Raw genomic sequence first — 23,935 nt, forward strand, 5'->3', positions numbered from 1 at the left:
GCTGTGTGTTTTTTAATTCAGGAGGTTAGTGCAGAGTTTTTATAACATTTAGAAAGTCTTTAGCTAAACATTTTGGCTGACTTGGAAATACAAATTCCTGAATTTACAGGAATAAACTGCTGCATGTCGCCTAAAAATATATTGCCTTTGAATTTCTGAAGTTGGAACCTTTGGGTGGCTGAATTTAAAATAAACATAACTGCACTTTTTTAAATGCCTGGTAAGAATGGGGAAAAATTAGAAGCTTCTTGATTTGTTAGTTTTGTAGCTCTTAACCTAAGAGTATGGAATTTAAGTAAAAAGGTGTCTACCCTTGTACATGCAAGCAAAATAGTTGACTGAAGGACTCTAACATGTAGGATACAGATATTCAGTATTGGTGGCCCCAAAACAAGCCTGTTTTCCAAGACAGCCTGGTCCTTTGACAAAATGATGGGTTTAATTCGTGCTGACTGTTACAGTTGTTAATACTCAAAAAAATCATGAACCCAGACTAGTGGTTCTCAACCTTTTCAGACTTGAGGCACATCTGGTGGATATGTTTGAAGAACTCCTTGGAAAATGTCAGCTCTTAGTTTTCACTCTTTCTGACTACAGGAAAATCTTTAAGAAAGTAGTCTTTGCTTGTAAAGAACTCAGAAAGACCACAACTGTAGATTTCTATTAGAAATCTCTGGTTTTATCATGTGAATTATGTTTGTTAACTTAATGGTGTAACATTTTGTGGTGCTCTGTGGCCCCCTTGGAAAAGATCTCAAAGCACCCTAGGGTGTAATTCCTAATCACACATTATAACTTTAATTGTTTTCTTCAGAGTAAGATCCCATATAGGATTTTCATGGCAAGAAACTTGTTGTTTTGTGTGGATTTGATATTTGTAATCTCTGCTTCCTGGCTGGATGCAGAGACATGTGGGAGATAACACTATACAGAGGACCTTATGTTGGTAGTAATAAAATCCCTCTTCCAGTGCCCCCAGCTTTGATTTTGAAGAAGAAAATCAGGCCAGTCATTTTAGCACTTTGCCATGTAATCAGGGTGAGGGGAAAAACCATTTGTGTTAGTACCTCCCTTACTGGACCTTTGTTGGGAGGGATCTCCTCTGTGCACCAGCAAACACTTCCTGCTCCCTAGAAATGTGTCTGGGAGTGATTGAGGGGGGAAAAAAGAAACCATTCTGTTGCTGTTTCTAGTAAGTCACAGCTAGGGAGGGGCCTTATGATTGTTAGGTACAGCTTCACGGTGTGTATGTCCTTAAGACCTGCTCAAAGTCTATGGAATAATGGAAAGACTTGATGCTTTTATTCATAGACAGTCTCAGACTAGAGTCTCCTTCTGAGGCAGGCTGCCTGGCATGTGTTTGAACACAATTCTTCTCTTCCATCAGAGCACTGTCAGCAGTACCTGCCATGAGAAACAGGAAACAAATATGAGATCAGAGAAACCCCTAAGATTTGACATGTGGTTTCTAATTGACTTTCACTCCAAAGGTCTCAAACTTAAAAACAAACAAAAAGTATAGGGCAGAGATTGTCAAGCTATGTCTGTGAGCTCCATTCAGGTGGTCCTCAAAAAACCAGGCACATCCATCGCATTAGAAAGGTAAGACTACAGATACAGGTATTAAAATACGAGTTTGTAGAACAAAAAAAAGTTTATTAAGCGGTCTGCCAAGACCCTCAGCAATTTTCAAATGGTCTGCAGAAAAAAAAGTTTGAGAACCACTGGTATAGGGTATATAACAACTAGCTTCTAAAATAAAGATTTTTTTTTGATGGGATAACTAACTAGAACAAATCCTACCTGCTACTTTCCCTCCAGATACCACTTATACGGAAAAACTTGTGTCCTTTCCCGTTGCGTTTAGTAAGACAGTTCAGATATCAGAAAGAGGGGTGTATATAGCTACAGTTGACCTCACTTTGCATTTTTCCCCACAGGTGAAATAACAATGGAAGCTATATTGTCCCGACTGAAGCAGCTAACCTGTGATGAGCTCAGAGAAGAAATTGTGAAAGCTGGACTGAAGTGTGGGCCCATTACCTCAACCACAAGGTTTATTTTTGAAAAAAAATTGGCTCAGTCTTTGTTGGAACAGCAAGGAGGGCTGGAGGTTAATGCATCTGCTCTTTTAGATGAAGCCTCTGGAAACCCTGCGTCAAATAGCAGCCAATCAGAAACACAAAGGGGTTTGAAATCTACATCAGAGAACCACAACAGTCATGCTAACTTTTCTGAAGAAGGTGACTTTGGGTACAGTGTGGGTCTGAACCCTCCAGAAGAGGAAGCTGTTATGCGTGAGAACTGTTCAACATCTGGCTGTGGAGTAGTACACAGTGACTCACAAATGAGTGCTCAAACACCATCTAAAGAGCCTCCTCTGTACTACGGCGTATGCCCAGTTTACGATGACATATTGGCAAGAAATGGTAATTTGCTTTTGCATTTATGTACGTTTAACTATGTTTTGAGGTCAGAGGTTAGTGTATATCTGTGATGCATTGCATTTACTGAGAGCCACTGGTGTTCTTGAACATGCTGCACTGTTCCACATGTCTGCATGCTACTTTGGTTTGGGTAAGCAGCTTTGCAAGTGTCATTCTAGTCGGTCTATCTGCAGTGCTACCTTGATGCAGTTACACTGCTTTGAGTTAAGGATGCTGCCTACCCAAAGCTCATCAAGTTTGAGGGTACTGCTGCCATTTTACTAGGTAGATAGGGCTACTAGGTAGGGTTTGCTAGCTAGCATTTTCTTTTTGTTTTTGTAGGGTGGGGCAACTTGGGAGTAAGTATTTGTTGAAACTTTGGTACATCTTATCAATAATGTTCACATTAGGGAAACATTTTTCAAAAGAGAATTAAGAGTATGAGCAAATACCTTAAAATAATAAATTAAAAATAAACTCTATCAGTCCTAGAATAGTATAACTTATCTTTAGCTGTGTTTGTATTTGGACAACAGCAAGTGGGATCTTTTGTACATAAATTTCACTTCCTTTAGTTGGTTGGTTTGGTTTTTACCAGCTTTTTGACAAGTTTTTCAGTACTCGCATATATAGAGCTTTGCGTCCAACGTGATCATCCAGGGAGCCCTTCCTACTGTTTTTTTTAAAAGACAGTTCACTGATAACTGATTAGTTAATGGGGAAATAGGCCTATAAGACAATACCTTAACAGGTGGTCCACAGATTGAAAAGTTTGAACACTTGAGCTAGAGCATCCAGCTCATTGGAGATTAGAGTAAATTTTCTCTGAGCTGACTGACCAGGGTTGCTATAGGACTGTTGAACGTCTTCATCCCCTTTCTCACTTCCTCTCAGCCAAAGTCCCCAATAAGGAATAGATCACGTTATTTCAACACTAGCAACGGCATTGGTTTGATATAATAGGTATAAAATGGTCTGTTCTTAGAAAGACTTACTATACAATCTGAGACTTTCCAAGTCTTGTCTTGTATCTTCAGCTCCAAGTAGCAAAGATTAAATCGTAATGCGTTGTAACTCTGTGGTGCTTTACAACAGCGATTAAAGTAATCCTAACCCATCTCGTACAGGTTTCCCTCACTTTATAAGAGTTCCGTATGTGCAAATTCGCTCTTAAGCGATGACCCTTTTTATACTAAAATTCATTATGTGCGAGGTAAATTCACTCTTATACGATCAGTGTGGTGGAAGCCCGCGGTTAGCTTCTTTGTCCAGTGCGTTGTGGGAGTGACACGCATCATAATAGTCTCCCGTGTGGATCTGTGCTCCTCGCTCGTTGTCTGCAACACGTTTCTGTAGTTGCTGTCCACATTTATGATAGTGCTCTGTGCTTGTGTGTGCTGTCTGCTGGTGGTGAGTACCAAAATTGTCTTGTAGAAATGGGTCTGGCGGGTCAGTACAGTCGAGGTCTTGGAATGTATCCCTGTTTGTTACATTGTAAGGTGGGTTCGCTTTATGCAAATTTGAGGTATACCCCGTTTTCCAGGAATGCATGTACAGCCTGTATAGTCTCCTTGGATGTGGGAACAGGAATCCATCCTAGTTCTGTAATGGCTTCTTCATGTGTCGTCTTAAATTGGAAATTATTTATTTTCATTGCTAAGCACTTTCAGATCTCTAAATAATATTTTTTTGTATGAATTCCAAATGTGAACAGTAATTGTTCATTATTTTAGAAATTTTGCACCTCGGGCCTTGATAATGTTAGCCGTTTTGTGGAAGCGAAAGGGAAAACTGCAGTTGTATGCCAAATCCAGGTTATAAGTCATGCCGTTTGTATTACCGTAATAGCTGACAGGCATGAAGCTCTTTACTTACTGTAGCTCAGGTAAAGGAAATATGCTTTCCCATTATTGTCTCTCGACTTTTATGCCCAAGGAAAAAGCCATCGGTCAGAACTTATTTTTGTGAGTTTGAATGGAAGACATTGTTAATAATCTTTATTACTGAGTTCTTTGTATTTCCTCTTACCTTGTGGATATCCAAAGCCCTGGATCAGTTAATACTTTATTATTCTTTTGATTAAAGCTCCAATAAGGTAATACTTAGTTATGAGATTACAATTTTGAATGCTCTCTGGTGTCTCTGCGACAACAGTATTTATTTTTGCTCTGAAAGAATGGGGCTTTCTTGAGAAATGTAGCATTGAACACAGTAGCTTGATTATGACAGACTTTGGGTGTTCTCTCAGGTTGTTTTGGGAAATCTTCAAGTTATGATTGTGGCTCCCTTTCATAGTAGATCTTTCTGTAACAAAAATGCTAAACAGTTCATGAATGTTAAGTACATGATTGTGTAAAGTTCAGATGCTGTACTCCATCTCGACTGCTGCTGGTTGGAGTTGGCAAAAGACAGCCTACCTGGTTTATCAGAGGTAAAATTTTAAAAAGGCCCTTTATCGCTACAGTGACTGTATCCTCTATTACAGGTTCCTTCAAGTATGTATTTTGGTAGGCAAACACAATTTGAGAACCATCTAAAAAGCTAATATGAGATCTCTAATCCTTTCCTGTGAGCAAATTAGACATTGAAGTTTCCAATTATGGGTACTGAATTTTGGTTCCACTTCCTGTTCCAGAGAGAGTGCACGTTTATGAAGATAAAAAAGACGCTCTGCAAGCTGTTAAAATGATTAAAGGCTCCCGATTTAAAGCTTTTTCAAATAGAGAAGATGCAGAGAAATTTGCTAAAGGAATATGTGATTACTTTCCATCTCCAAGCAAGTCCTCTTTATCCCCGGTGAAAATAGGACCGTTGTTTAACAAAGGTGAGTGAAGGCATACATCTCTATAGGCTGAATACATAATCTTATATGTACAGGTAGAGAAAAGGGAATTTCTAAAGTAATTGCAAAACTTTGCAACTGATTCAATGTTAGCTGGTAGAGCCTTCAGAAATTCAGATTCCTTTAGGTTCTTAACAAACTAAAATGATTTTAGACCTCTATTCTTTAAGGGGTAAGCAAAATGGGAGTTCTAAATACATAATCAGACATTATTTCAGTCCAGGTTGGATTGTTGTCTCTTTCTATAGAAAAATGACAGCCCATATTTAACCATGTTTCGTAACATCAGTAAAAGCTAGAAATAGGCCAAAGACCCCATGTTTCTATTCCCACACTGTTAAAATGGTATTCTTGAAGCCTGAGACGGGATAATTCTGCAGGTCAGTTGTATGGCAATAATTGTTTTTATTCACTTATGATGATGATTATAGCAACTGGGGGGGGGGGGAAGAGGGCCAAAGAAACAAAGATGTCTTTATTTTTAAAGTGTTTGGGGTTTTTTTGCCATCCTGACAGTTTGTACCACCCTTGTACTCTATATAAGAAAGAGAAAGGAACAAACTGGAGTTGGAGGACCTATTGAAAAACAACTGCTTTTTGAATGAAGACAAGGAAGAAAAAAGTATAGCTTTTTTTTTTTTAAAGTACTGGCTATTTTTAGTTGTTCTCAGCTCATATTATTATAAAGGGGGGGAATTGGTTGTGTTTGTCAGAGTTAAGTTCAGATGTCGTGAGTTTCATGCGCAGTTCAAACCAATTTACTGTGTGCAGGTTTTCTAAAGTTGAAGTGTTGGAAATAGCTTGGATTTGCTTGTTATCTGAAAAGGTGTGGGAGGGTTTAACTTTTTTTTCCAAAGGATGTACATTTAATTAGCAAGACTCTAAAATGGTCACCGTATGTAACCAGCTTGTAGAACTTTAAGCTTCCCAAGTGGTTCAGGAATAAAATTATAAAATTTCAGCATCACTCACTATTTCCTGATTGCCTGATAGAATTTTGGCAAGTTCAACACATTTTTAACTTTCTCTATAAACTGTAGAACTTTTCTGGATGGAAACACTACTGATATTCTAAATTATATCAATCCTGTCAAGTTGTGCATATGCTACCACGTAACAAAATAAGTTTTATTTGTTCCCCAGTTAAAGCATTCTAGTATTCATGAATGTCTTTTCTTTGATCCTCTGTGTATTTTCTGATCCCCTGTATTAAAACTACAGACCTTTTTCCAAAAAAAAAAAAAAAAAAAAGCATATTTCAGTAGCAGAAAGCATTAGTCATAGGGGAGAGTTGTTTAAGAACACTTCTAAACTTCTGTTTTGATAGATAGCTTATGTTCACCTGAGATGGAAACGGCTAATAAAGAAAGAGCTAACAGTTATAAAAGTCCCCGTACGCAGGACCTTACTGCCAAACTTCGGAAAGCTGTTGAGAAAGGAGATGTAGCTGCCTTTTCAGAACTCATCTGGAGTAATCCACGCTATCTGATTGGATCTGGGGACAACCCAACTGTTGTGCAGGTAAAAAGATTCTCCATCCTTTATCAAAGTAGAATTGGAATAACCCTCTTATTCTCCTTTCTTTCTTCTCAAACCTCAAAATAAAGTATTCTTCAAAAATACCATCGACAAAACCAAGACCTGCAGTCTCTAAGCCCTGTGGCAGTTGATGCTGAAACTCATTCACTTAATTGCACTGTATTTGGAAGCGAAGCCAGTACCTGCAGCTAGCTGTAACTGGTTGCTTCTGCTTAATTTGAAATAGTACCATGTTTACATAGTCTCTGCAGGCAGCCTAGCCCAGAGAATTGTGGGATACTGGAGTACTGAGCCCCTTCCTGTAATACTTTGTAGAGCATGCACACATAACAGGAAGCACTTCATTTTGAAGTGCTTCTAAATAATACTTGTTTTCTTCAGGTGACTTTTTAAAGTGCTTCTGCCATTTTCAGGATGCTTCTGAAAGTGAGTCAGGATATTTCAGACTCACTTTTTTGAAATATTTCAAAGGTGATACATGTGTCCACACCCTGGCTGTCATACACTCACTTCTTTTGGAAAATTTGTCCTCTGGTGATAGCCTGCTTGAAGTGTTGCGCTAGGTCTTGCAGCAACGGTTCTTCTTCCTCCTACTTGCAAAGTGTAGAAGCATCCAGAGCTTCAAGAAATGGTGAATGCTCTTGGGTATTTTCTCTCCAAGAGAGGTATGATTTGGTTTGTGCCTTGAAAAAGAGTTGGGACCAGGTTGGCTATAAGGTTTGCTCACGCATAAAAATACCACTTACTGCCTCTTAATAATTCTTTAAATCTAGCAAGTAGCAAGACGGAGGAAGAGTTCACAAGCTGCAGCCTTAAAATGACTTGGGGAAGTGTCATAATGTAGTACAAGGATCCATGGTTTCAGGTTTTGGCCTTACTCCATCTGGAGCTGGTATTGTGCCTGATCTGTAAGTAGTCAGTTAAGTGGGTATGTCAGCATCACCAAAAGAGACTGAGGCCCTCTCATTTTTGGTGCTACTCTGCTATTCTGACTGGTTTTGATTTAGTAATTTGGTTGATCTAGGGTCAAGTGATCGATTTGCTCTTGTTGAAGAAGCAAGTGTGACACGCATCAAAAAGTCCATTTAATTGATGGTCCTTGTGGTGTTTGATCTGCCCATAGATGTTGGAAACAGCCAGATAAGGCATTGTCATCTTGGTCATCTTAGGCTGGGTTTTTTCAGTCCCAAAGCAGAAGGAAATATTGATTATTTTGACATCTTTGCTCAATCAGAATTCTGTTTAATCAAGACGTTTTTTCATCACCAGAACAACTAGTGTCCTAGGGTCACACTCTGATGTTGTATAGAATGGTATGTGCCAGAGACCTTGATAAACCTGAGATTAGCGTGTGCTTTAGCAGCCTTATCTTTTCACTTCTCTTTTCGATGGAAAAATTGATGTGTGACTGGTGCGGTAGAAGTGAATGAAGTAGTATGTTCTTGGGGCATAAGAGAGATATCATCTTAGGCCACGAACATCTTCACTAAGAAGGAAGCAGGGTAATAGAATTAGAACCATACCATGAAATGAACAGAGAGAACACCAGGACGCTACCTAAAATAAACTGTATCTGAAAACAGTGGGTAGTTAATAAAAGGAAGTTCAGAAGCAATGAAAGTATTTCCAGATCCAAAGCTCTGCACCAGTTCTCCAAGAGGAGATCTTTAATAGCTCTTCCGTTGTTGAGATCAAAAAGCTAGTTGTACACCATTCGGTACGTTTTTACTTTATCAAACCAGAAATGTGTTTTACCTGCTTGTGTTAGTTTTAAGAAACAACCTAACTCTTTTGCCCTTACCTGTAAGAGTTAAATTTTGAGGGTTTGTTTGTTGGTTTGCCTTTTTTTTTTAATTTGTATGTACTTGGACAGAAAGCAGTTCCCTAGGAGCAAAACTGTCAAGTATGCAGTAATACCAACACTGAAAATGTTGCAGAGATCCATCGTGTTAGACTAATATCTCCTGTCAATGAAAAGGTAACATGACAGTGTGCAACTTTTCCATGATTATTCCTTTTTTTTTTTCTTCTTTTTTTGTACCCTTTTTCTTCAGATTGGCAGTTTTAAAGAAAAAACATGATGTCTTATTTTCTGAAACAAGAGTAGTAATTGTTGTTTCTCACCTATTTTTTGGTTTTACAACTGCTCCAAATGGGCAGGAGTGCAAAATTTGAGCAGATACTCTCAAGGGAGGGTGTCACAGATGCACCCAAATCCAGGATTAATTTTGGGGTACATTACTTATACACAGCCACTTCCACAGCCTGGATTTACTAGTGTAGTATTTGGTCTCACTTTACTGCAAGTGTTAACCTAAGTTAATTTTATCATTTTTAACCTTGTATGAACCAAGGTGTTTGGTATGAATATGAATGTATTTTTATAATGTATCTTAAACTAGGCGGTGAGTTGATTGCTAAATCAAGTGACAGGAATATTCATCTCCAGGCAGTAACTATCCCAACCTCAGGGAGGCCGTGGTATAAATGAATACCTACTGAATAAGGAGAAAAGGAGGAAACTAGTCGTAGAATTCATATGCACATGGGTTAGCCTGGAAAGTGACAAGACTCTTGGTGTTTATGTGAGTGGATTATACTGTGCCTGGTTTCCTGTGATCAGAGATCTGACAAAGAATGTCTTGCACTCGAAAGCTCATCCAGTGTTATCCGAATTACACAGTTGGTCCAATGAAAGATGCTACCATGATGCTGCCATGAGAGATCCTTACTGGAATAGAGGCACTAACCTCAAACAGTGGCTGGTTACATGTCGAAAGGAAGTCTTGTGCCTGAGGGGATGTCTTTCCTCCTCTTGAATACTTAATAGATAAGGGGAAATTTAATTAAGGGTTTAGAATAATTTCAGTGTCTTCCTTGCATATGGTTTTGAATTAGGAGGAGCACTTAACCTGTCAGACAGATGCATATCTGGGGGAAGGAACTCATCTGCATAATACACTAGCTCCCTGACAATTGAATAGAAAAATAAGGATGGAGAGATTGTTAAGAGATCCCTCTTGAGGAAAAATCTTGTCTAGAAGCCCCTGACATGAGAGCATTAGTCTAGTCCTCTAGCTAGGGAAATGCCCTATAAGCTGGCAAACTTCCTCTACTGCAACTGCAAGGTCTAAGAAGGGGTCATGAAGACTGAGATTTGCTGGAGGTAAGGAGTTACCTCCTAGCCTCTTCCCTGAGACGTGCAGCAGAACAGTGAAGAGAAGCTTTGGTGTACCAGGGTCACTCCAGCAGCAGTTTGTCACATGTAATTCATGTAATTACATAGCCTCCTGTAATTCAGTACTGATTAGCTTTCCTGTCATATATTATTAATGAGCTCCAAGCAATTACAGCCTTCTTTACGTAGTAATAGGGCTAGTTAAGCAATCCTAGTAGCATGTGATGGAATACAGATCACTTGCTTTCTTCCTGCCAAATTGACAAAATGTAGTGATCTCCACAAGGGTGTGGTGAGGTGCCGCACATTGGCACCCCATATTAGCATTGTTAGGTGTGTAAACACCTACATATGATTCATAAAATAAACACAGAGGTTTCAAATAGGAATCCATAATGACAAAAACATTCTGGTCTGTTACAGACTTTGAGTTCTCTGCAACAGAAGAATTGCTCTCTTATTTTTTCCACAGTTGGTAAAGGAATCAAAACTAAGACTTGGCATTTTCTGAGGGGTGCCTTGAGTCTAAAAAGGTTGAAAACCACTGATACAGAATGTAGGTGCAGTACCTGTAGGTCAACACTGCCAGTTTAAGGGACTGTCTGACTTAATTTTGTGGAACTGTAGAAATACCTGGAGTTTATGGTAACAAACGGTTTTTAAATTGTGTTTCTGTTGTTAAATAGAAATATGAAAGTTTGCAGCATGTTAGACAATACCTTAATGCACCTTGTTTAGGCATATTTGCCTCTTTATTACTTGAATTTGACCTAGATACTTAGCAGATTTGAAGGCAGAGTACAATCAGAGATAAGGAAACAGAAATTTTAAAAGTATTACCAAAACTGGATATTTAGTTTCATTACTGCTTCTAAGCTACTTTTTGATATTCAAAAGGGAATAAAAATGCGACTGGTTTTGGCTTATCCAATTTTTGTGGTCAAACCTCTGAAATTTATAATGGGAAGCAAGCCATTTAGATTTCTAATGATTATAATCCCTATTTTTATTTTCAGGAAGGATGTAGGTATAATGTCATGCATGTTGCTGCCAAAGAGAATCAACCTGGTATCTGCCAACTGCTGTTGGACACTCTGGAAAATCCTGAATTTATGCTGCTTATGTATCCAGATGATGATGAAGTCATGTTGCAGAAGCGCATCAGATATATTGTTGACCTTTATCTTAATACCCCGGATAAAGTGGTGAGATATAAACATCTGCCAGAATTCTTCTTTTTTTTTCTTTTCTTTTTTTTTAATAAAAGGGAGAGATGAGTGTCTGCGTGAGTTCATGTCTAATAGCTAGAATGAACAGGTTGTGTAGGATTTAAAAAAATATTAAATCAGTTTCCTGGGAAGACCTTGTTGATTGAGCATGACAGCCTATTTTGAAGGTGAAAGAAAAGTGTACGGGTTTGATCATATTGTGTTTTCCAAATATGTGTTAAATGGTAAATGAGAAGCTGGGAACTTTCAAATAAGGCACAGGTATAATAATACTTTTCTGTCTCCTTTTTCAGGGATTTGATACACCATTGCATTTTGCTTGCAAATTTGGGAATCTGGATGTGGTAAATGTGCTTACTTCACACCCAGATATTGCAAAGAGTCCAAGAAACAAGTATGATCAAACACCAGCCGAAGTAAGTTATGCTTTTGTTGTACTTTGGGAGAGTGTGACTGTTTTCAATCCTACATAAATACGTGTTTTAATTTGGGGTTTCAGACAGATTCCCTGGCAAACTTGGGACCTTTACTAAGATGCATTTTTATTATGAATTAGTGTGCATGATAGCATCAATGGGAAGATTCTAGTTTGTAGCTCACTAGAATTTCCTCTCTCCTAGTTGCATTTTTGTATTGTTGGGTATATTTTAATGATCTATCATAACTTTTTTTAGATTTGCTCCATGTTAGAGATTGAGAAGATTTCTTTCTCATACTGGAATATTACCAAGAAGATTATAGGAGAGACTGGTTTTACACTTCACTAACTAGTAATATTTCTTTCACCAGGTGATTTGTGAAAGAAGTAAAAATAAATCTGTGCAACTGAAGGAGAAAATAAAAGAGTATTTGAAAGGTTTGTATTCAGAGCTTTAATTTTTAATTTTAATTAAAAAAAATAATTTGGTGTTTGTCATCTTTTTTCATACTTGTGTTCAGCAGTATTTAGTACCTTTTTTTTTTTTTGGACATAGTGCTCTTCCAGTAGGAGGAACTCTAAATCTGAAAAGGAATAGAAAAAGATCTTAAAATGGGTGACGTGTATCAGTACTTTATATAGTACAGATGGTAACCCTTGTAACATTTTTGATAGGGAGTCTGAGGCAGAAAATTTAGGCTCCTTGCTTACAAGTATTTGAATGGGCAATGTTAAGGATTCATCTAATTTTATTTGTTAGGGCCTATCCTATGAAATGTCATATGTACTGGGTGTAGGAGTCCGGTTTCAAAACTGGTCATTGTCAGGAAGCACATGTATTTGCTGTTGCATTAACTTTTGAAAAGGGGGGCACCTAAGGTATAACATTTTGGCAGTATGAGCAGAGAGAGGTAGTTAACCATGTTAGTCTGAAGTTAGACAGAAGGCAGGACACAGTGGTGGTACCTTACAGATTAACTTGTTCAGACAGGCATGAGCTTTTGTAGGTTATAACCTACATCGTAGCATCTGACCTCGTGCCTATCTGAAGAAGTTAGTCTATGTGGTGCCACCTTGCCCTTGTCTTCTGCCTAATTTCAGCATTTAATATTTAATAGATATTATAAATGCAAATTTTTAATTACAGATAGAGCTGGGCTAGTGAAGTTTAACTAGGTGTATGCATGTCTAGTATTTCAGAAAGAAGCAGCAGGCTTCTGCATTGTTAGATTCTTGATGTCACGTACCATTTTATTTTAGGTCAATACTACGTTCCACTGTTGAAAGCAGAAGACAATTCATCATCTCCTGTAATTGGTGCACCTTGGTCACCTGATCAGTCAGATGGTAATTCCCATACAGCTTTACCAAGATACACTGGCAGCCCCAAAGATCCAGTCTTATCTGTCAGAGCTTTTGCAGGTCCAATGAGCCCATCCAAGGTACGGATTTAAGGTCTTGCTATTCTATTTGTCACATGGATTTCACAATAGTATAATTTGTACCTAGCCGATGGCTCATTTGGAGGAAATGCTTATTTCCTTTGGAAAGCTTGGTTGGGTTCACTGTCAAGATTATTTTTATTTTAGGAGTAAAAACATGAATTTTACCTTTCAGAAAGGCTAAGCAAACATTGGTACCTTTTTTAAAACGTTTTGAATAGATGTTTTAGGAGCATCAGGCAGGGAGCAGAAAACAGAGCAGCAGATCAGATGGGAAGGGATCATAGTGGCACTTGGGGAGGGTATGGGTCTAATTTCTTGCACGCGTGCCGAAAAGGTGGGAATTTACTATTCTAAAGCACCACACCTCTCAATGAATGAGGCTTTTTGGACAGCCTTGGAAAACAACATATGTTAAATTGTCTAGAAATGATGCATACTGCCATCAGTAAAACCAAAGCTAGTTAATAGTTAGAACTGTAACAATACTGCAGTTTTGCCTATAGAAATAATTCTGGAAGGTCAGTTAGAACTATCCTGCACCATGATAAATTAGCAAAGGAAGCTATAAATTGTGGTCATTTTTAATGTGTAAATATGGATAATATCTTCTTCAAGATCTGGGACTTCTGAGACCTACGTACAGTATTAAACAGGTATGTTTGAATGGCAGCAACCGTGTGTTTTAAAAAAAAGCCATACCTCATCGCTGATATAGCTAAACAGTGTATTTTCAGGTAAATTAATCACTGAGCAGGTTAACATCTCTTTGGAGCAAAACCTTTTATGCCTATAGGCCGAGACATGAGCTGTAGTACACATAAACGTGTCTGATATACTTTGCTATGTATATACTGAACACTTTCTTGTTTTGAAGGCAGAAGAGTTTCGCAGGCTGTGGAAGACTCCACCTCGAGAGAGAGCAGGCTTTTTTCACAATGTCAGGAAATCTGATTTGGAGAGAGGCGTTGAAAGAGTTGGAAGGTACTTCTGAAAACCACAGCATGAAAAAAGACAAGTTTTTAGCACAAGCCAGACAAGCATTTAAAAAAACCCTGCAGCACTAAAGGCATGCTAATGGTTAATATAAAGAGAAGCTTCTAATTGAAAAATCCTTTCCACAATCATGTTAAGTATTCTTTGATTGGGTCTTTATATCAACAAACTACTTCTTTAGCTCAGAAAGTAAGACCTAGCTAACTGCTTAGGAAGGGAAAACAAATTTGAATTTTAAAACAGTAGTAGTCAGAATATCATGTACAAGAACTTCTCTCATGTAGTCAGTGGAGTGGACTCTGACTCGTATGTCTAGTTTCTGAGAAGATGTTGGACAATGCAGAAATATGGTCTCAGTGGTTAATAATGTGCTCAAGCACTGCCTTATTATTTTGCAAGATGAACAATGCTGAAAATGTATGGAATGGAAAAGGTCTTAAAGTATCATCATGTTCTCTCTCCAGTTGGGTGGCACAGAAAATGTTCATCTCCGAATGGGTTATGTGTATAGATGCTTCCTAACAACTAAACTGTTCTCTGGACTTGGGTACTACTCATACCTTAAAACCTGAGGCAGTTTATTATCAGTGGTGGCTGGATTCCTTCCACCTTCAAAAATGTATTTTCTTTTAGATAAATTAAAAAACAATGATGTTAAAACCTTCAGCAAAGAAATGCTTATGCCAGGAATCATTCATCTCTGAATCTGATACTAAATTAATCACAGCAGTAGATGTGTAAAGTGTGTGTGTGTATTGTATAACGCGCACACAAATATATATATAGGTAAATCTTGAAAAAGTGTAAAAAGAATTGGAAATAGATTATATTTTTAATATTATTAATTGTTCGTGCAAGAGTCAACTGTAGCAGAATACCTACATCTTGCAGAGTTGCAGTTTTATAGACCTAGTGAAAGTTGATGAAATATGTTTAGTTAATTTGATGTCATACTAATTTATTATGTGTTCACAAATGATTCGTTTTATTTTATTTATTGCAGGGAGTTAGCTCATGAGCTGGGGTTCCCGTGGGTTGAATACTGGGAATTTCTGGGCTGTTTTGTTGATCTGTCTTCCCAGGAGGGGTTGCGAAAATTAGAAGAGTACCTGAGTCAACGAGAAATGAGCGAAAAGGCTCAACAAGAAACGGGAGAAAATGAAACCTGCAACAAATATAAAACTCCCCATCCTCCTGGTAAGAAAAGAGCAAACAGAACTAAAAGGGATACATAAATATACAAAATAAAGGCTTTGAATGGATGGGGGAAAAAGTCAAGTTCCTGTTTTTTGGTTGCAGATATCTATTCATAATACAAATGTTATTCTGATTTTAATGTAGAAACAATAGCTCATACAAGTTTAGAAAATTCACTTTGAGTTACCAAAATACATTTTGTTAACCTCCCCTCCGCCCCCCCCTTTTTTCGTTCTGGTAATTGTAATTTATATATAAACCTGAACTCCTTAATTGAGTTCAAAGAAAAAATTGTGTAAAGTCAGGATTTCACCCACAATGTCTGGGAATTAATTTGTGGAGTACAGAATAGCTTTTGTGGTACATATGGCCCAATTAGTTTTCTTAGAGTAATTCACTCTGACTGGGCCAAAGGACACCCATTAAGTAAAGTACAACACAGGTTTTCCGTGAGTTTCTTAGATTGCTAGCTGTTATTTCAGCACTCCTAGAACTATATAAAAAAGAAGTACGGCTGAAAGAGACATCTAGAAGTCATGTAGTCCAGTGCCCTACTCAGGGCTGGAATATTTCTGTTTAAAGCATCTGAGGAAAAACAATATATGCTTAAAAACTTCTAGTAGTGTAGATTCTACAATGTAATCTGTCCCGGTGCTTACTCTCCTAGTTAGAAAGGGTTTCCTAATTGTAAATTGGACATTGTTTTTAGTATTGACATTTTGGATTATAGGATTAGTGAAGTTAGCTAATGCCATTGCTTAGGTCAGATTATAGAGGGTTTCAATAAATGGATATCTAAAGAGAATAATGGAATTATCTTAAACCATAAAGACTGTAGTTGTTTGTTGCGCCTGGTAGGATTTCTGTTATCAAACTTGTTACATGTGTGTCTCAATATAATTGTTTCTAGGAAAGGGTAAAAAGTGCAGCAATTCCATTTCTGTTGGAGCATTTCTGGAAGATGATGATGATGACATGAGTTTGGAAGAAATAAAAAACAGACAAAATGCAGCACGGAAAAATAGCCAGCCAATTGCGTCCAAGGAACCTAGTATAGATGCTATTGGAGATTCGGAATGTGACATCTTGTCAATGGAGCACAAAGTTAACATTATAGAAACGTCTTCCCTTTCCAGGCACTATGAAAAGGAGGTTCCTTCCAATAAAAACGGATTTTGCAGTCCTGCGACAAATGAGAGGATCATCAGCGACAGGAAGCGCGATAGGGAAGAGTGCCTTACACCTCCCGTCACAAATTTAATGACAGAGTTTGAAAGACTCTCTTTCCAAGACCAACCAGTAGCAGGAAAATGTTTGGGGGAGAAATTAAATCAAACTGTTGCAAAAACTGAGAATGAAAGAACTCTGGCTGAAGAAATGAGCCAGGGCAAAATATCCACAGATCAGCAAGATACTTGCCCAGCAATTCCCATAGCAAGCTGTTCTTCTGAGCCAGGAATTACAGGAAAGCCAGGCAATACAAAGTTAAGGACAGAAAGCAAAATGCCATCAGAAATGGAGAGAATGTCAGTGGGACCAGGTATTCAGGATAACAAGCCACAACAATGTCAAGAGTCGTCCTCCCAGAAGTTTCTTGTGCAGACTGCACCCACAAGCAAAAGTTCTAAGAAGTTATTCCTCCTAGGGTATGAATTGGATTGTGTCATGTTTTTTAGTTTTTTTTTAACTGATTTGTTTTTGATCTGTAAATACAAAATTAAATGCTATATTCATAATGCTAACTGCAGCAAGACTAAGATTATTTGAAGCTAAAACATGTTTATTGAAATCAGGTTGAAAAAAAGTATCTCTTTAAAATGTTTTAACCAGAGATACAGTTTTCTACTAATGCATATCTGTCAAAGTACTGCATATCAAATAGGGCATGGAGGAAAGACGGCTCTTCAACATTTCTTCTGGTATTAGTTAGGAACTGATACCTCAGTCTATGAGCTATCTATCTTCTGTTTATCTGGTAGACTTGATTATTATGAGCCTGCCTTACCTAAGTTTAAAAGAGTGCGTAATCTATTTTAAGGACTATGATAGTGAATTCGGGGACATTCTTCTAGCTTTCCTCTGTTTATTGGTCTGTATTGCAGCTTGAAACATAATGAACAGGCAACATTTATATCAAGGCATGCTTGGAAAAAAAATTTTCAATGTAAAGAGGTAATTGGATTTGTAGGCTTGTATTGATTAGAAACATTTTAGAACCAAGGGGTGGATGGACATTGTAGGGTTATCTATGCGATTACAATTCTTTTTTGCTTCACTCTTTGTTTTAGGGAACAGCCATCAAAACTGGATAGTGATGTTTTAGCAGCTATAGAAGGACTGGAGATTGACCCGCAGAAGTACCCTGTTGTTTACAACTGGAAGAATGCTGTACAGTCCTACTCTTCTTCTGACAGGCAAAGGTACTTCTGCAAATTTAATAAGAGTCAAAAGGCAACATGTTTTTAGTTTGCCAGTTGCAGAAGTACCTGGATAAGTGGAATATCAGGCCCCACACTGTACAAATATCTAGGTTAAAAGTATTCACTTCTCTTGTAACTAATACACTTTAAAAATTAAGCCAAATTAAGTTTCTTGTTTGTTGGATGCTTGCTGGTCCTTTGGGTTAAATTGGTATTGTTCACATTGGACTTCTTTCCTTATTTCCTGCAACATACTTCTAAATACTCTCAGGGTTGAATATAGAAGTTTAAAAAGTGTAGTATTTAACTTTGTTGTATTGGTCATCAAGGCTGTAATCTGTTATTATTGAACACAGATGCTGTGTATTGCAGTTTACTCTGCATTTTGTGAAGGACACAGTTGTTAAGAGTGGGAACAAATGGCCAGGAACCTGACATAGCTGCTCCTCTGACTTCAAATAGCTGTAGTGTTTGGGGTGGGAGAATTCTGGGGGAGGAAAGCTGGAGTAGCATGCTGGAGAATAGGAAGGGGTAGAAGAGCACAGGTCAGCAAAGGGAGGAGTGTGACCTATTGGCTTTAGGTGTTGAAGGGCAAGGTGGAAAAAGGCTAAAGCTGAGGCAGTTGGAAATAGCTGCTGCCCAGTCCACTTCCTAGGACCAGATAGTTATATTCTAGAACATGAAACTACAGAAAAAAGCATTTGATGATTGTAATGAAGTAAACATTTAACCTTAGATTTTCAAAAGTAGTTGACCAAATCTCATTTAAAAAACCTCTTAAAAATATGACTTTCTAGTGCATACAGAATGCATTTGTCTGTAAACTCCTTTGGCAACCGGACAGCTTTTTCTCTTCCTTTTTAAAGAACTACAGTGAAAGCCCCGGGAGTTGAACGCATTTATTTAATTGGCTGTAGGATTCCTTGAAAAACTAAATGCAATCTTAAAACAAATTGTTTCTTTAAAAAATGCAGTGAGTCTAAAATTGTTTTAAAAGAAAGGTAAAAACTCTTATGCACTGTAGCAGTTTCATCCTTAGAAATTTGTCTTTTATTAGTTTTTTTTTTTTTCTTGAACGAAGAGTCAGAAAATTTTGAATTGTAATTGACCAGATGCTTCAACCAATGAGATGCAGACTTTTTAAAGAAAAATTAACTTTTTTGGATCTGCAGTTGCCAGTTTTAATGATACATTTGTGTCTGATACAATATGCTGATTTTTTTTATATTTATTTTTCTTCATTTGTTTGAGTGTTCAGTCTGTTCTCTTCTGATGCTTTTTCGTTAGGCTCAGTGTGGTAACAAGTGAACAAATTGCTTTCTCACCAACTAATAAATGGGTGTTTTTTTTAAACAAACAAACAAAAACCCCCAGATGATGATAATTCTTTTTGTTTTCTTTTAGTTGGCCAAGTCCATCATTGAAAGGAAGGTTCAAGTCCCAGCCTGTTGCCGCAGGTGCTTCAAGTACTTCAGCATACTGCAGCCCAGGAAGAAACAGTCCAGTGATGAGCAGCCCAGGGAAATATGGCAATGCTGCTTCGTTCTCTCCAGATTTTGGGAGTCCTGGACGTTACAGTCCAGCATATGTCAACCACATCCTGTTAAAACTGCATCACATTTCAGAACCACCCACCCATTAGAACATGGTCCATTTTCCTGGGACTTAAATTTATATTTACATTTTAAAAGTAGGGGGGAAGGTACAGTGTTGCTAAAGTGACACAAAGAAGCATACTTGGCTATTTATTTATCCTCATCTTGAGGACCAATATATAGTAAAAATTGAATACGTCTTGATGCCATATACCAGATAGATTATTGGTGATTTGCAAGAAATAAGTGGTGGTTAACTCAGTTATTCAGTAGCTATAAAATAAATAACCCCTACACTTGTTAACTGTAGAGCAGTGATCTGAACCTTTCACTTAACAATTCTCAGTTGAAATAGCGTTCTTTATTGTACAGGAAGTGTAATTGTCAATATGAATCTATTCACCCGCAAATGCATCTCTTCATTTGGATATCCTTAATGAAGCACAGTGTCAGTAAACAGATTTCTAGGTTAGAAGGAACTTAAAATGAGTTAAATGCATATTCCATTTGTTGTAAAAAGAAAGACTTGCACTGAAGAACTTTTAAAAACTAAATTGGAGAGATGGCTTTCCTGTTTGAATGAGAATGTGATTACCAGGTGTGTGATGTGTCCATGGCTAAGAACTTGTCTGATTAGTAAGAAGAGATCAAAATGAGGTGCAGACTGACAATTTTATGAGTCACTGCTCATTCTGTGGGTATTAAATAAATGTCATGCACTGAGTGTTTTAGGAAAGGGTCACAATAGAAATTTGATGTACATGCAAGTGTTTGAAGATGAAAAGCTCAGCTTTTTTCCCACAAAGGTTTTACTGTTTGCAAATGTTAATAGTAATTACACAAAAGCACATCAGCAATAATTTAAGTAAGTTTACCAGCAGTGTATCTTAAAGGTCCAGTTTGTTGTGCTATATTATGGAGATTAACAGATAAACCCATAATATTGGGTTAGTCTTCTGTTAGAAGGAATGAATAAGGACTTTGACATTTTTGTTGAAATACAACCTGTTGTTACGCCTGTAATGTAGATGTGGTAACTGTCCTTTGTTAGCTACAGTTAATTTTCATTCTTTAGTCCATTTAAGAATGAATCCCATAGTCCAGTGTTGAAATCGGGAATGTCCTAAATTTTGATTCAGAATGCCAAATACAGATTTTGGTGATTTGTAGTGTGCTTAAGAAGAGGCTTCCAGTAACATAGTTCCCTATTACACAGTTTTTCCTTAAAAAAGTTTAAAAACACAACTATTATCTTAACAGAAAATTCAAAGTTGGTAGAAAATATTAGTTGTATTATTGTTAACCCCCATAAAGTAAGAAAATAAAAATAATCCTTAAGAACTTACTACACATGTTTAGAGGAACACTAATAATAGGTGGGATGATATTGTGTCTCTATCTGAGACTATTAATGCATTAGAAGATGGATTAAATTGCCTAAGGATAGGTTTGCTGGCTGTTGCATACTATAAAGTGACTGTTCATATACATATACAAACTGTACAATGTTTTGAATATGCTCATTGTTTGGTACAAGTTCCAAACTGCACTTACGCTTTTGCAAGCTTAATAGTGCCTTTTGTAACATATTTTTAAATTAGCATATTGTTCTTGCTTTTAAAAGGTGTAAAGAAAAAGTATCCACATTCATGGGCTCATAAACTGTGGTTTCCCCTCTAAGACTTAGGAACTGAAAATAATTCTAAAAGCTCTTTCTGAATCTTAATGGTTGGGTTGAGATATCTCTAGACTTTAGAGTAACAGATATAAATTTTGGAAAATAGATGGCTTAAACTGAGTCTATTTCCAATTATAAGAATATTAGAAAGAACTGTTCTGCCAAATGACCTAACACCAGTAAAATTAACCCAAAAACTTCTTGTAGGATCCACCTTTTTAAGACTCTCCTCTCAAGAATCAAGTTTCCCATAAGTAGCATTTTGCTTGTTTTGTTTTGTTTTGTTTTGTTTTGTTTTAGTCATAGTGGTCTTTTTCAGACACATTCCTACATTGTCACTAGTCTGTGGAATTTTGTAACTTCTAAATTATGAAAAGTTTATCTACTAAAGCCTCATACACTGTGCAGTATGCAAGTAATTGCTTATTGTTACACACTCAATCATTTGCTTGTGTACACAAAAGCTGAAAACATGTCACTAGTGAGGAAAATTTATTTTCTTTCTGAAATCCAAACCTTAAAACCTGCTATTGTTTGAAAGTTTGGACAAAATCCCCAACAGGCCTGTCAACAGACATGGCCCCCTCCAAACTCTCGTATGTACATTTACAACAAGTTCTGTATTAGTTTTAGAAATATTGTTGATAAACAAATTCAGGAGGCCTAAATCCTGATACCTTATTACTAGCTTCTATTTTCTTTTCTGCTTATTACTATATGCTTTTTGTATTTTAATGTATATTTCTGGCACAAAGACTTCTGACTACAAGTTTGTAATTAATGTTTTAGAGTTATGTAGGGGTGGGGATATTTTTTATTGAGAAATGGCTTCTGGAATTTTGAATTTTAGCCCATTTGTTGTACTGTGTTTTTAAGAAGTAACTTTATAACACATTATATTAACTTCATTTATTTAAAATTAACCATGTATTTCTTTATGATCTTGAAGAAGGAAGATCTTCCAATGGAGAGTCTGTGGAGACACTTTAAATGTAGATTAGAACTGTTTAGTTTTGTGCCTTTATTGGGCAGCAGTTTGCTATTTAATGATGCAAAGGATACATTTTATTATGTCGAGTAAGTCAAAATACTGAGATGTAGCTACCAGTGTTGTTCTTTCCATTTGAAATATGCAGGTAGTAGAAGGGTTGGAGGTAGAAGATGGGTTCATAGGTGCATGAGAATATGGGTCTATGTTGTGAAACAGAGTGAAGAGTATCGAACTTCATACATTGTTCAAGTTTTGTTTGTATGACAAAACTGAGGTGGTGCCTCAATTTTGGTAAAAGAGAATAAAGGCTCAGAACATGTTTCACATATACTAGATTTGGTCCTGAACACTGAATTTTTGGCATTTAAAAGAAACTGCCACATTGGAGGGATGGAGGTAATTGTGCTCCATGTTGCTGAGGTCAGCCAGGTATATTGTTGTCTTAATGGTACAAAGCTGTACTCTAAACCAGGCAATTATATTTGTTTCTTTTTTAAAATATACTATTTGTTTTTAAAAGAGTTCCAATACACATGTTGCTGATTTTTTGCTGTATGTGTGTCCAAAAGTTTGTTGTATATGCTCTGGCCTTCCAACCTGCACATAGATATGGTTCTTTCAGTACTGTGTATGTACATGTGCTAGAGTAAAATAAAGTGCACAAAGCAGTCAGGAATGAAGAACCCTTTGATTTATGGGGTATGACCACAATCTTTGTCACTTTACCTGGAGCACTGAATGCCAATAATGTTATATGCTTAAAGGTGCATTGAAACTGCAAACAGCAAAAATAAAAGGCAAACAGCAAAGTATGAAAATGCTAAAGATGCATGAGCCCTGTAGGGAGAAATGCTGGGAACTGGTATCTCTATCACTGATGGATGTTTGTTGACAAGGCCAAAACTTTTATCGATCTGTTGGGTGTAAAGGACTTTGCAGGAAGCAAGGGATGGGTTTATGTTTTAAAGCTTGCCATGGTTTCACAAGTAAATGAACATACGGTTATTAAGTGTCTGTAGATTTACCCAGGCTAAGTCTGTAGCCATTTCTAAATAAATGGAAGATTAGGCTGGGAAAGTCTGAAAGAATATGCGACTGCTGATGGGTAGATAATGCTGATGTATTTACTAACCCCAAGTAAGACCTCATTCCACAAATGGTAGTTGTACACTAGGGAAAATAGCCAAAGATGCTGTGTTGTATTTAGTTGCTACAACTATGGTGGGACAGGCAAGCTGCCCATTTTTCTTGGAGAGTGAAAACTGCCCTTCTGCTTTGAAGATGGCGGGTATACTTGCATATCATCTGTTTTACTACTGTATTCATAATTTGGCAGGCAACTCGCCAAATGGATCAAAAGACTAGACAGAAATGTAATACTTCCTCATACCGTGTACCAATTAACCTATAAGTTCCACCAAACCCCACAGCTTTACTCAAAAGGATAATATGGGATATTAAATATAGGAAACTTTTTGCCCATAAAAAGAGACTTTAGGGGTAAAGTTTTACTTCAGCCCATTAAAAAGAGAAAATATACTCCTTGAATCCATGGCAGTAGTTACAATGCCACTTCCATGACAGTGGTAGAGCTTGAAGAATAATCCTAGCCTAACCATTTCTGGAATGTTACTGTATAGCTCCTAGTGCCAAACACCACAAATTAAGCCACTAAGAGCCAGACCAGTTATTTTTATTCAAAACGTTTAAAAAGCCAACAAAGTAGATAAATTACAGTTTCTTGCATTGATTAACAACCCCACATTTAATTTCCCCCATGTGCATTTTTCTCCTGCAGGATTTAGCTGCTCTACTAGTCCCAGTTTTACTGAACTGGCATCTGTGTTGCACAGTATTTTGCATCAAGCTTATGGTTTCAGCTGCAGGAGTTCCTAGAGAATGACTTCCCATGATTAAAGCTTTGGATAGCTGACAATGGAGAAAGATGAATAAACTAATTAAAAAGAGATTTTTAAAAAGGAAA

At 37.2% G+C, this 23,935-nt stretch overlaps 2 protein-coding genes across 2 annotated transcripts in view; one reads left to right on the plus strand and one right to left on the minus strand.

Annotated features, from left to right (window-relative positions):
- ANKLE2 (ankyrin repeat and LEM domain containing 2) overlaps positions 1–22,623 on the plus strand; it is a 25,069-nt gene extending 2,446 nt beyond the window's left edge. The window contains exons 2-13 of the mRNA XM_019539013.1: positions 1,941–2,429; positions 5,062–5,250; positions 6,596–6,789; positions 11,002–11,190; positions 11,508–11,630; positions 12,004–12,070; positions 12,893–13,074; positions 13,952–14,058; positions 15,074–15,267; positions 16,178–16,913; positions 17,556–17,687; positions 19,092–22,623. Of these exons, the coding sequence (XP_019394558.1) occupies positions 1,952–2,429; positions 5,062–5,250; positions 6,596–6,789; positions 11,002–11,190; positions 11,508–11,630; positions 12,004–12,070; positions 12,893–13,074; positions 13,952–14,058; positions 15,074–15,267; positions 16,178–16,913; positions 17,556–17,687; positions 19,092–19,329 (2,829 nt within the window). The 5' untranslated portion in view covers positions 1,941–1,951 and the 3' untranslated portion in view covers positions 19,330–22,623. The remainder of the gene's footprint in view (positions 1–1,940; positions 2,430–5,061; positions 5,251–6,595; positions 6,790–11,001; positions 11,191–11,507; positions 11,631–12,003; positions 12,071–12,892; positions 13,075–13,951; positions 14,059–15,073; positions 15,268–16,177; positions 16,914–17,555; positions 17,688–19,091) is intronic.
- The window catches only part of PGAM5 (PGAM family member 5, mitochondrial serine/threonine protein phosphatase), a 25,978-nt gene continuing 14,170 nt past the window's right edge, over positions 12,128–23,935 (minus strand). The window contains exon 7 of the mRNA XM_019539015.1: positions 12,128–12,216. The gene's annotated coding sequence lies outside the window, so the exon portion shown is untranslated. The remainder of the gene's footprint in view (positions 12,217–23,935) is intronic.

The sequence above is a fragment of the Crocodylus porosus genome, unplaced genomic scaffold (genome assembly GCF_001723895.1).
Source record: "Crocodylus porosus isolate Cpor-Errol unplaced genomic scaffold, CroPor_comp1, whole genome shotgun sequence".
Classification (NCBI taxonomy): domain Eukaryota; kingdom Metazoa; phylum Chordata; order Crocodylia; family Crocodylidae; genus Crocodylus; species Crocodylus porosus.